General features: G+C 41.1%; 2 protein-coding genes across 22 annotated transcripts in view; both read right to left on the reverse strand.

Annotated features, from left to right (window-relative positions):
- LOC107274519 (F-actin-monooxygenase Mical) overlaps positions 1–357 on the reverse strand; it is a 31,041-nt gene extending 30,684 nt beyond the window's left edge. For 19 of the 20 annotated variants that reach the window (XR_003061839.1, XR_003061841.1, XR_003061840.1 and 16 more), the window contains exon 1: positions 16–357. The gene's annotated coding sequence lies outside the window, so the exon portion shown is untranslated. The remainder of the gene's footprint in view (positions 1–15) is intronic. The other variant, XM_025091767.1, reaches the window with a different exon arrangement.
- Positions 358–488: 131 nt separating this feature from the next.
- On the reverse strand, positions 489–13,509 carry LOC107274520. Of its 2 annotated transcripts, none has more exons than XM_025091782.1 (6): positions 12,424–13,509; positions 11,829–11,937; positions 5,975–6,307; positions 4,970–5,202; positions 4,643–4,912; positions 489–4,580 (listed from the first exon to the last, which is right to left on the reverse strand). In XM_025091782.1, exons 1-6 carry the CDS (start codon positions 12,789–12,791, stop codon positions 4,379–4,381), a joined length of 1,515 nt encoding a protein of 504 aa, XP_024947550.1. In that variant the 5' UTR covers positions 12,792–13,509; the 3' UTR covers positions 489–4,378. The 2 variants fall into 2 exon arrangements, with proteins under 2 accessions (XP_024947550.1, XP_015609235.1); XM_015753749.2 differs by having other exon boundaries at positions 4,643–4,891; positions 12,424–13,508.
- Positions 13,510–13,577: the final 68 nt, after the last annotated feature.

A 13,577-nucleotide genomic window follows, 5' to 3' on the forward strand; every position in this document is an offset into this window, starting at 1 on the left:
TGTTTTTTCACTCACGTTTCAGGTGAGAGACGCGGGAATATCCGGAGTGCGGGAGCCAGGGTCGATCTAGCTTCCTATATACGACACTACGGTTCACTGCGGATCACTATTCACATGATAATTTCAGCGATATCGTACCGTGCGACTCACCACCCATCCACCATTGGCATTTTGTTCGGTTCGACTGAAAGAAAAACTCGATCGAGTGAAGTTGGCCGCTGCGGCCAGCAGCGAGAGCCGAGTGTGGCGTAGGAGGCGGTGCGCCACTTCCATTGCTCCATGATTTCTACTGCGCCACACCCCAGTGCCATCTATGCGGCTGGACACGGAATTACTTTACCTTCGATTCAGCCAGACAGATAAGATACAAAGGAGTAGCTTCTCTTTTACCACTAGAACAACTTTGAAAATGACTGCTTCTGTATCCATTACAATATTGTTATAAGGTATATACATTGTTTGATACTTAATTACAGAACAGCTGTTTATTATTGTTTATCCTTTATTTTTTGTATTACAATACTCGTATGGAATGCGATAAGGTTCTCAGGTTTGCACACACATTTTACAACAATGTTCATATAACAATACTATCTGTTTGAAACAGTAACGTTAGGTGTAATAATCCTCACTATCGTAAACGCTTCGTGCTGTAATATATATACAGCGTTGGTAGTTGCAATCGCGTCGTGAACGTCGAAACGAAAATAATAATTGTATTCGTGTTTAAATGTGAACCGGGAGTCAGTCCTCTGGATTCACCCTCGTCCTAGAAGAGGGAGGCAGAGGTGTGCCCTGCTACAATTTCACACAAATATGACAAAGCAAATACATTACACAATATACGGATATCTTAAGTTAATGGACACTCTGAATTTTAACGCTCGCAAAGTGTCTGTACTCTGTTAGGAAATTCGAACTTGTTTTTTTTTCTTCTTCTAATCATTCCGTTATACGATCTTCTTTATACTATATTATTGTTATACTGTATTTGGGTAATATTTATGCACCATTGTAGCGAACCTGTCAATTGACTGTGTTATCGGTGTATTCTCGTTTCAAGTTTCGCATAATCTTTTTTTATAACTACAGGTGATTACTACGTCCTATTAGTTAACTGTGATGTTTATGACATTGCCGTACGCAATTAATGTATGTCGTACAAAATGAGAGTTGAGCAGGAATGACAGTACAACGAGAAATTGTTTGATCGACACAAGATATGATATTGTGATGGAATGCAGAGTAATTCGTAGCGACGTACGCGGTATTGAATAATTGTAGGATTTCTTTTTTGTTTCTCTTCTCACGATTATTACCAGCTACGTATCTTACATACGAAATTGTATGTACGCACACTACTTTTAACGAATGTTTTATGACTTAAACGGATAAAAAAAATTGTATATTTAACAGGTATAATATTTCTTAATTAATTATGATTATTCTAAACCATACTGGATATAAATAACTTACTATGCTTTTCTGTAATGCATTTATGATACGTCAATTAATAAAACTGTAACTTGGCAAGGTTTAAGAAAACGGTTATAACCTTGCTGGCTCTTGAAAGATTTCTACCAATAAACTTTATAATTACTGAATGATTAATCTGATTTACTCGGCTAGTAACAATTTTTCACAATTTTGAATATTAACGATTTCAAGTTTCTACAGGTAACATTCGGTTTAGATTTATCATGGTCTCGAGAAACTACACGTATCCAACATTAATTAGTTTACAATACACGATACTCGTTTCGTTTATAAATTTAATATAACTTTGGCTGTATAACTTGAACAAATATTTAAACGTTTTACATTACTTTGTTTTAGGAAAGATTTAACAAAACTTGAACAACACACAAAATGATTAACGACTGCTGGAACCGTTGTGATCTCAGTTAATTTCTAATATTTTAAAGTATTCAATAAGCAATCTGACATTGGAAATTTTGTGACCCTCAGTGAATACACAATTTTCAGAAATATCGTCCATTCGACTGCAACAGCAGGAAAAGCAGATTCTGTCGTTGCAGAAAAATGGCGTAAAACGTGCAAGACCTAACCATCACTTTATAGAAGTTTCACAGCAATCATCAATAATCAAGGCAAGTATAGGCGCGCATTTCTGTGCGAGAGTACTTAGCAAAATGTTTCAATACATTAAAAGAAAACAGTAACAAGATGAAAGACACAAAAAAAATACCAACACACAATGGAATGTATAACAAGTGACTATACCAATCACACTAAGGCACGATAAAACGTATTACAAAGTGTTCTAGAATATCCTACTAATAAATGCGTTTTCCTCCAAACGTGTTTTTGTTAAGAATTCAAGAGAAGCAATTAAAACAACACACAAAAAAGAGACACTTCTTTTCTTTGTTAAGAATATGTTAGTTAACTTCTTTTAATAAATACAAGTTAGCATCTCAAGAACGTAAATAATATCAAATCACTTATTTTGTTAATAACACCAATTAAATCAAGTCACAAAATTATTATAAGAAGCACCTGTCAATACACGTTTTCAGCATTAGTCCATCGGTTAGAAATATTTTGTATAATACGTGGGGACAGCACGTTACAGTCAAGTATCAAGAAAATAAAAAAACTAAAAAGAACAACAATGTTACGTGTTCCTCTGTCAACTTTAACGCTATTAAGTATGTCGTGGCTCAAATCCGTTATTTATACTTAAGAAAACAGTCTTGTACTTGGAATAATGAAAAGAATTACAGGGTAATTACAAAATAGATAATATTTTGAGGGTTCGTGCTTCTTTTTTTATCCTCGAAGAAGGATTTTCTGCAAATATGATGTTCCACCCATATTCCATTATTCTTGAATATGTCTGTCGTTAAGTATTTTTTGAAAACGAAATTCAACCATAATCAATTATGGTATATGCATATTGGATAGAATGTACGTGACAAAAAATAAAAAAAATATATTAGTTTTCGTATGAAACTGATAAGAACTATGATAAGATTAATATTTGAAAGAACAATAAACTCAGAATACTGTTTTAAGTACCACTGATGGTGACTATTGCGCCATTTTTGCGTAAATATCTGAATGTAAAATCTATAATTAAGTCATCCTTCAGATATTCGTGGTAAAGAAAATATTTAAAAATACACGAATCCTTTGTACTTCTGATATAACAATAACGGCCATTACCACCGAATTTTTTTGAAAAGATTTTTTAAGACTTAAGATCATTTAACATAATTTGCCTGTATATACCGTACGTACAGTGATTCACATTCCCTTTGGCGAATATTCCCCCAAAAAATACGTTTACTCTTAAAAAAGTAATACTTCAAATTTCAATTCCTGCGTTTAACTCAATTGGAACGGATGATCTGTGCTTTTAATGAGACAGATGATTTTTAACAGCGTAAAATGGACGTGAATTTACAGTTCAAGAACTGTTCCTGCCTAAAGTTCGTTTCTACTATGAAGAGTTATATATATATACCTATAATCTTAAAATTGGCAGTAATTTGGTCTTCTATTGTTTGATAAGCCTGAGAAATAACAAGCGACGTTATTTTATGAAACTTTGAAGTATATTCTGCCAAAACTCAAAAAAAAATATATGCTCATACATAAATCTGAAGCTTAAATTGAAATCGACCTTAAACAAAATAAAATGATGAATTAAATATGCGAGGGTTACGTAGGACGTCTGTACGACGTTTCTTGCAGCAAGAAAAAAGATAACGAGGAACTGTTAGTTTAATGCAATAAACAAAAAAAATAGTGGAATAGTTTTCTACGAGTTGTAGATAAAAAAAATTGTACGACCGCATTAATGTTCTATCCAAACTGATTTGGCATTACTGTTATATCCCATTTACGTATCTCGTACGAGGAATTGACTACGTTGAAATTTGAAAACAGAATACGCAGAGAGCAGATACGTACTTGCCCCTTTAACGGGCATACAAAAGTTTTTCGTATCACAGTTATTTTTGACAAGTGAACGAAACATATTGAAAAAATTCTTTTACAAGCAGCATGTATTGATTGCTCTCTGTTAATTATCTGCTCAAGAAATTCCTGCATCTGTATATTAATAGGAAAGAGATGATCAATAACCTTGGAGTAGAACTATTGTAAACCGTTATGGGCGATTCGCATTGATTGAGAATTCGCCTTTGAGTTTTCAAATCCTATTGCAGCTCGTTTTCTCAGATTATCGTAATCCGTGCGAGTCTACCTGCGAGTCAATGACGATAATGAATTTACATTTTGAGCACTTTAAACCTTATAATCGAGCACTTTGTTTTTCCCATTATATAATAACGTGGATGAGGGGAGTATCAATTAAAGAGTAAACAGGCGTTCTAAACGCAAAGGCCATTTAGGACGACTGATTGGCAGTGGTGGACTTGGCTTTGGATTTACGACCGAGTAGCTTACGAAAGGATGATGTCCATCTGGAGCGAGTGAAGCCGCCTGCTCTGGAGCCATCCAGTTCGCTGCTTGATGATTCGCTGATTTTTCTGCTGCTTCCACCACCCTCGTAAGATCTTGATCTGCGATCTCCAGTCTCGGATGAGAATCTAAAACAGAAGAATTCTCAATAACGTACACAAAAGCAAGGATCAGTAGTCAGAAGACTTACCCGGAGTCTGATGAAAATGCTCTAGCAGTTGGTGGAGCACTAGAGTTGGCTGAGGATAAAGAAACTTCGGCAACCGGAGTGCTGGGAAAGGCCTCGTCCTCGGAGCTGCTGCTAGAATCATCTATGTAGCTGATACCATGTTCCAAGGGTGAACTGGTTCGTAAGGGTGGTAAAGCTGCTGGCGTACTCGGACGCAACCAGGTGCGCAAATCCTGTAAAGGTGCTTGAAGGCACTTGAAGAGCTTCCCACTGAAAAGAGATATTCGACTCCTTAGTCGAATTTTTCCTCGGATGAATATTCTCGTTACCATTATCAAGAGAACTCACTCGTCCCGTATCTCGTCGACTTCCCCAAAGGTGCGCTTGGCGTATAGACATACGGAACAGCGTCGTCTACGTCGGCAGGATGTTGCATGTAGCGTAGCAGCTCTGAGATGACGTGCGGCGTGTCTCAGGGTAGTTGCTTCATGACTAAGGGCCGCCACACCTTCCTCCCGACGACGACGTTCAGCTCCCAGCTCTCCCTGCTCGGCTCTCAATCTCTCCTTCAGTATCTCGTTCTAGCAAAGTGAAAGAAGACAAGCCAGTAATAGCCAGATGAAACGTACCGCCAAGAAACTATCAGTCAGGAACAGGACATTCTTCTAGTTTGCTCTTAAAATAATTAAACTCTAATGATTATCTCGACCAAGTCGGATTCTAATTGCGCGCTCTGGTCCTATTAAACGCTAGATTATCGAGGATAGGAGAAAGTCGTCTAATTATTATAATTAACTGAGCCTACACCAGTCTGGAAGATCGTCCAAGCTCCAGCCTGATTTTCCAGTATCGGTCTCCACCTTCCATTAGAAATTCTACTCTACTAAAACGTTCTGGCAGATCATATGAAAACTCCAATAATTCCCAGAAGCCACCAACGTACAAGAATCATGACAGTAGCCCCACTAAGGAAAAAATAGACGCCTCAGTAAAACTGGTAGAAGTTACAAGATGCTGTAAGGCATGGATCGCTGGATTTCTCTATGGTATATCCTAACCGCAAGTACCCGGAAGTCTTGTCGGTCAGGATGGGAATCCAGGATGTATCGCATATCGCAAATAGAGAAGCCGAGACTAACGTGAAGGTAAAGAAAAGTCTCAAAGACAGCAAAGAGGATATACAGGCAACTTGAAGGGAGGTTCATCGACCCTCCTTACCCAGCATGGTAATTTTAAGCGCACGGTTGTCAAATGACAAGTCGTCAAAGAACATTTTCGATTACCCTGAAGCTCTTCCTTCCAGATAACGGACATGAAAATGACGGCAGGAGTCAGAGGCCCGTTAAAACTAACCTCCCGTTCCAGGGCATCGCGCTCGGCTCGAATCACCGTGGCCTGTCGCACAACGTCCTGCCGTGCTCGTTCAAGCGACCTCCTGGTTATTTCATTCTGCGACGCCTGCAGTTGCAGCTGACGAAGTGCAGCAGCGCGCTCGCATTCGAGACGGTCCCGGGCGGCTATACAGGCATCACGATCAGCACGTACACGCTCTGCCTCGTCTTCTAGACGAAGGCTCCTTTCCAATTGGATGAACAGCTCCTCTTCCTTATCGCGCAGTTCAGCCTCGCATCCTTCCAGCCTCTTCTCCAGGGCCTGCCTAGCTGCTTCTATCTTATTCCTCTCGGCCTGCAAAATACAGAAAAGACCTTAGCATCAGGATCATGAACAGTGACCAAGAATCCAATCCTTGGGCATCGTTCCTCCACCTAATATGATCTTGCTGGGATCGATAGGGTGGACGTACACAGCCGCACCTTGAAACTTAATATAAATTAATGACCGACTTCAGGACGGGATTTACAGGAAGTATGTGGAAGTGGGTGTGCCACCGTGAGTTCATTCAGTTATATCGTGTACTCGTTCACGTCTACCTTACTGCATACGTGGACATAGGAACTTGTTATCTCTCAACCGTTCTAGTCCATCGGTAATGAAACCTGGCAATCTGGCAATCAATGTTTCACCCAAGAGGACCATAACTAACTTCCGTTTGATATCGAGCAAACGGATGGACGGATGAACGAACCAGCCGAGTTTTCAATGGGATTTCTAGATCCTGGATGCCTACCTGAAAGGCTGCCTGACCGAAACGAAGCATGCTAAGTATTACAAGCGCTTGGAGTCAAACAGAGGACGCTCGCGTGTATAATAATTTCGAGAGCTCTTCGCGCACTTATATATATTCTCTGCACGTATTACGTGAATGCCTTTAACCTTTTAACATATGGCCTTGGTCGTCAAACAAACGTTACTTTACATCTAGTTACAAACTTCGCACGTTACACTTGGAGATATACAATAAAATTTTCCTAATATCACAATCCACATAAACATAGCAGCAGAGATTTAACGGATAGACGCGAACGACCTACTTTGACTATACAGATCATTAGGATCATCAATGAATCGGAGCAAGGAAGCTATTACGGCTCTGTCGAAGAACATCAGAAAACAATGGATAGTGTCGAGTCCGTTACTTTAGGTTAGTAAAGTACTACACGCCTTTCGTACAACGCACGCACAATCGTTAACCGAGAGAAGCATAAGTCATGAAAAATAATTCGTGGCATAACCATTACAAAGATTTCGAGAATACAAAGTCATTCGAGTCAATATTATTTTACTTAAATTATCTCTCTGACTTCTATTTGGTTTCTTCCATGAAGAACGACCGTCATTACTCATATGACACTAACTTATTTCTATACCTGGTGCGCATTTCAAAACAGGGTATACCGAACAGTGCCAAACGTGAACGCACGTAACGCTCAGGCAATTACCTAACGCAAGTCTCAGAGAAAATGTTTAGGAGTGAAAGGTCGTCAATCTCGGTCCAGAACAGAATGACTCAGAGACGCTAGTTTCGCTCGAGGCCTGTACAATTATATAACTAAAAATAAATTAACCCAAGAACACCCTGCCGTGTTCCAATAAGCGTCTGATCCATTGCCATGCACGTGGCGTTAAAGGATGACAAATATGACCACAATGCAATTCCAACGACGTTACCAGGTGCCTCGGTAGCTTCGCTCAATGAATTATTTCGTGTCCGATGTCAACGTTCTCGGACATGACACGTAGGCATATAGATATGCGGCACATGAATGTATATCGCAGCGTGGAAAGAAACTTAACGATGTCCAGCCATAGACAAAGTGCCGTAAACATTGGTGGGGTTGTAGAAACAAGTGGCCAGGAATGCCTTGTCAAGAGAGTCATCAAAAGTGACTGGCAGGACGAGTCCATTAAAGAGATTCCACGCGTGGAAAAGAAACTAGGATGAATCCTCGGGGCAGCGACGGTGCGTCGCCGGCAGGAACGAAGAGGGAAGATGAAATAGTTCCAAGGAGAATTCCCAGTAGAAGAGCTCGAAGCAGTCTTCTTGAAGTTCCCACCGAAGTCGAGGATTGAGGTGGAGCAAGAAAGAAAAAAAGAAAAAGAAATTAGAAAGAGCGAATGGCAGTCAAGAAGACAAGGAAATAATAAAGTCCCGTGTTGTTGACCCAGGGTAAACCATCCCAGGCATTTGCGCTCCCGGCACGTTCGGTGCATGTGCTTTTCGCACGGTTCAAGTAAACCGTTCGGTTACCTTTGAAGCAATTGTTGCGTTCCTCTCGCGTTACGCAGCCACGCCATACGACGTATGCGTTATTCACGTGCAGCTACTGTGTATTTATATATGCAGTGCTCCCACAGTCATTTTCCAGTTCTTGCACGTTCCACTATTACCGTTCGCGCTGCAGTCCTCAGAGTGGAGTACGCCACCCACGCAAAATCATTAGCTTTGCTCGTAGGTGGCTCTTTCCTTGCGATGGGTGTACTGTTAACTACGGCCTCGAAAGACTCTACGGTGAGGTCACCAGCTCTCACGGTCTGCTGAGCAGGATCGTTGCTGAGAATTGCCGGGGGAACTCTGGTTCTCTTAGTTGGTTCCAAGTCTACACACGATGCTGATGACTTCAGCTTGGACGTGTTTGTATACTGGAAGACGTACAACGACCAACAGGTACTGGCAGTGGTCACCCATATTATCCAGACATACAGAAGGCGCTTGTGTCTGGTCTAGGCCTGCTTGGTGGCACCGTCCAGGGAACGGTGAAAAGAAAAAAATTAAAAGTGGCCTTCGCCATTGCGTCACGACCTCGCAGAAGAAAAATAAAGCGAGATCGCTCACTGTACCAGAAACCAGTTGGACTTTTGGATCCTCCTGCGAATTCCTTTTTCCATGGTTGCTCGTGGACTGATATCTATCAAGCAAAAAATTTATGGGTTTTACAATTAGCTGGTGAAATTAATTTAAGGCATCCTTGACGACTTTTTTAATAATTACCATGGAATATTTTCTTTTCCCAGTCGTGAAACACTAATTGGGTTTTTTTCGTAGGTATCCTCATTACTACACCATGTTGCAGAAACGATGCTAATCGTAGAACAGGACTTCTCAATCAAAGACATAGAACTGCCGTTGCTCTTAGCCAGTACCAAGTTCTATTTGACTTCCCTTGACGTGCCAGGCCACTCCCTATTTACCGTTAATCACAACCCTTACCGACCGCACCCCAAAGGTGCCTACGGTTATTTTTCCTTTGTCAATTCTCTGTATTCTCCGTCCGCCGTAGATTTTCACGTGGCTTCACCAAGCTGGGACGAAAGACGGATCTATGAGTTTGTCCAGTGTGAATGTCTCCGATGGACACAACGATTTTTTAGCAGAGTGAAATTTTCACGGCGATTACGACAATTCGTTGCGGTTTTTCATGTCGACACGATGATCCTTAGAAACGGACAGTGGGATCACGTTCTCATTGAATCCTAGACCAGACAGACTCTTTCCGGTCTGCTACGGGTGAAACAGCCAGTAGGTACGCATACCACACTAGTTTAATATATAATGACTCGTCAAGAAGTAGTTGGCATTAATGAAAGAAAAAAGGAAGGAAAAAAAAGCTGCGAATAAATCTCAAATATACCGTAAAAGCGACAGAGAAATTCCGCCACGCTGCATAGAAAGTCGCCTTTAAATATTCCAATAGCTTGGTCAACAAATATTTATTTAAGCCGTACACGTTCTAAATGTCCGATCGCTCTGCAGAGGATTAATCAACAATCCTGCCGGACTCATAAAATTTCTACAACGGCGCTGCCGCTCGCACGAAGGATGAAACTTGCCAGGATTCTACGTTAATAGAAACGACGAGTCCGTAGAATCAATTTTGGTCCTGACACCCGTAGTCGACCGTAGCAAAACGTGTTTATCCAGCAGACAAGGACCTGCAGGACAGTACAAATTTATTCGACTACGATTCTATATTCGGACACCATATACCTATACGTAGCTAGACTGAGAACCGTAACAGTCTCGTTAATGTTTTTCACCGAGCATCGACTTCCTCAGATATACATACGTGCTATTGGTGGCCACCATTATTTTTTTCCCCGTCATCCTCTTTAACGCTGGTTAACTAGAAGCCCGCGTCGAGACGCCATTAAATTGAATCACGAGACAATAGACCATATACATCTGAGAGAAAGTGCCACGCGTTGAATTCACAGGAAATCAATATATATATATATATATATATGTGTGTGTAAAAAAAAACTTTCTTAGCACTAAGTGAATTCGTCGAGGGTAACGAGAATCGCATGACTTCTGCGTCTACGCTGACTTGGTCTCTTTCTGTGCGGAAAGTGCGACTGCTGACTGGCCGTTGCATCAGCAGTGCACTTTTAGACTCGCGTCCGCTTTTACCGTATTGTTAACGATATGAAAGTTAACAGTCCGGAGGAGGCATCCTTTAAGATTGAACTTTCTCGTTGTCGGAATAATTTATAAGTAAGTCAATAAAAATTCGCCGCGACGCTCACCGTCTATTCACGCATCCTTACAGATCCAAGCGTCGATACACCCCGACGCCGACTTCTAATCCGGTCACTGAGTAGGCACCGGGCACGCGGATAATTTAGTCTTGTGCACGCTATTCTATAGACAATTACTTTCGTGTAACGTCAGCAGTGACTCCTGGTGAAATTAATACTCAGGTCTTCAAGTATCGTTCGACCGCACGCATTCGCACCTGATGATTCCGCTTATGACAGAGCTGAAGTCCTGTGTTCTGATACAAAAATATATTTCGCTAGGGTGCCTCAAGCGGAAATACGTCATGGATTTCTTGTGACTGTATATAGTACTTTGGAAAAATTCCCAGGAGCAATTTCGTCACGCCAAGTATGTACCGATGCATTGGAATTCGTTACACAATAACCTGGCGGAGTATCCTCGACGATTGGAGTGACTTTAGCTTTCAGAATAGTCCGTTCAGATATCCTGGCAGGTGTACATACAGTATCGTTGGTCTAATATGTATCTACAGTGGTACTGCGTATATATTCTTGACATGACTGTACTTTGGCCTTGACGTTAATACCAAAAGCAACTGGGATTTCATTGGATTTAAATGAATTCTCTTCCTCGTGGTAGCACGGTAACACCTATCTTAAACAAAGTGTAGAATTATGTATCTTATCACGAGACTAGCGACTTGAATCGATATCAATTAATTAATAGCATGCTTTCTTATCGCTCTAATCGAAAGCATATTTTTTCGTACGACCTGGTATCGACTAATGATCTCAACTGAATCCTTGCGTTCACGTGTGGACGCGACTTAACGACCTGTCGGCTCTCCATGAGAAAGGCTGATAACAATCTCGAAGAATTCCCTCGTTAGGCCTCTTTTTAATTTCCTGATGGCGGAACTGTTTGCGCCTAACAGCACAGTGGGTGCTTCTATACTCTTGGGCTCTAAAAAGTAGAAACTCAGAGCAACGTGCAAAACATCAACGTGAAACGAGTCGATTCATCTCCATTGAATTTATAAGAAGAACCTTTGAAGTCATCGGTTACTTATTCTTTACTGAGTATTACGTTGTATCTGTAGAGATACAAGTGGTGCCAGGAACAACGTTGGATTCTCACCTTTGTTACATGACTGGTGCAGCACTGTTAGATAGTTAAATTAGATAGAGGATTAATATGGATTGGTATATGATAGTTGAGGAATAATCGCCTTGAATATAGAGGAGGAAACTGCAATGGCGTTTGACGTGTTTCCGGTTCTTAAACGGTCGCAAAGAATTTCCTACGTACCTTGACTTCGTGATATCTTTCCTCAAGGTAATAGGCTATTCCACGTGCCTCTTCGTATCTTGCTGCTAGAGCGACGTATTTGTCGTAATGCCTCTTGAACAGGACGAATCTGTGTACAGAACAAGAGGGATTCATTGGTTATGCAATTCGCTGTAGAATAAACGAAGCGGGTCAACAAAAACCGGAAGACATTGTAAAGCGTATGGAGGGCGTCATACAATTATGTATCCAATGAGTAGAACCAGTCATGGCTTAACAAGTATGAAGGAAATGTATTAAATTATAGTCAGAACAGATTCAGAAAGTCATTTAACGTTTGCCGGCGCAAACTTGTTTCTCGAATGAATCAATGTTAAACGACGTTAAAAAAAAAAAGGAGGTGCGTTATTTGAACTGACTTATTGGATTTGGCGTATTACGAAACAATTCTCCTAGGGAACTTTGTTTTTCGGCTAAGCCAAACAGAGAATTCATCAATTGACTATCTAGGAATGACTTAATGTCGGATAAGACAATCTTATCGTTCCATATCTTCATATACGACGAGAATTAATTTCGTTCTTTATGGATAATAATTTAACAAAATACTACGAACCTGTAAAGATCATTTTCGGTTACGATATCTCTGATCGAATCCCCAGGATCAATGTGATCTGCTAAAGCTCCAGGTGATCCAGCCGACCTGGATGGCAAAGGACACGGAGGACATGGACTGCACGGACTGCAATCACGAAGTGCAGTTGCAGCCACCAGGTCATCCTCGGATGCAGTTGTTAATAATGGACTCGGCGTCCTTGTAGTTGTTCCCAGGAGATCCTCGCTCCTCGAATGTCTCATCTCTGAATTCCTATAAATTCCAGCCGATCCAGTCGGCGGATTCCTGAAGACGACATTCCCGTTAGCAACGGTGGGACCCGGGCCCGGGAACCCGTTGCCGGCTATCCCGATCAATAGATCCGTCATTGCCGTTTATTCAGCCTACTTCTTCTTCGCGTAACACAGTAACACACTTATAAACTCACTACACAACAGATTCACGTAATCCCAAGGGAAAGTCGTTAATAAAATTTATAAAACGACGCACGACGATCGTCCTTTATTGACAGCATCGTCCACTTACAGTGTCCACTTTTTTTTTTATCTCCCTTCTGATACAAAATTGGACCTCCAATCGCCGGGATACGGACCACTGCTCTGTCCTTTAAGACCCTTGCGCCTCCTACTATCGATAAAAAACACAATTTGTCGTAACAACCCGTGAGAATATCCTATAACGCCACTAGGTGCGTTCTAAATTCTCTTTTACGTCGTATAATTTCTGATCGTCACAATGATCATTGGTATACATAAAGAATCACTGATATAAATCTAAATGCATTGAGCAACACGCACTCTATCTCTCCCATGTACCTAGCGTACTCAGGTACTGTGAACGACTGAGAGGTCCTCTTCTATCGTCCTACTATTTCACAGGCTTCCCTACGTGGATAAGCTTCCGCCGGGATCAGGTATCCTCACGGGAACCCTTTAGCGCGGAACACGTAATTCGATGCCGATTAGGAGAAAAAGGGATTGCAAAAGAAATACTTCACGCTACTTCTCTTAAAACTCCGGAAGCACCTGCACGTTCCGCGTTTACCTGCGAACTGTTACGAACTGTCGTAAACGGCTGCATGATTTCCAGTCTAGAATAATCCTGTGAGAGGTCGTTGGGACATAATGTAGGGATATTCTACTTTTTTTTTTTTC

Source organism: Cephus cinctus, unplaced genomic scaffold, assembly GCF_000341935.2.
Source record: "Cephus cinctus unplaced genomic scaffold, Ccin1 Ccin1_scaffold3262, whole genome shotgun sequence".
Classification (NCBI taxonomy): domain Eukaryota; kingdom Metazoa; phylum Arthropoda; class Insecta; order Hymenoptera; family Cephidae; genus Cephus; species Cephus cinctus.

What these genes read in the sequence shown, in the direction of transcription:
- LOC107274520 (XM_025091782.1), bottom strand. Translation starts at nt 12,791, where the DNA reads ATGACGGATCTATTGATCGGGATAGCCGGCAACGGGTTCCCGGGCCCG. An exon ending in ACCGAAAATGATCTTTACAG is followed by an intron (nt 11,938 to 12,423) that starts GTTCGTAGTATT and finishes TTCTGTACACAG; the next exon opens with ATTCGTCCTGTTCAAGAGGC. An exon ending in GCATTTTCATCAGACTCCGG is followed by an intron (nt 4,581 to 4,642) that starts GTAAGTCTTCTG and finishes CTTCTGTTTTAG; the next exon opens with ATTCTCATCCGAGACTGGAG.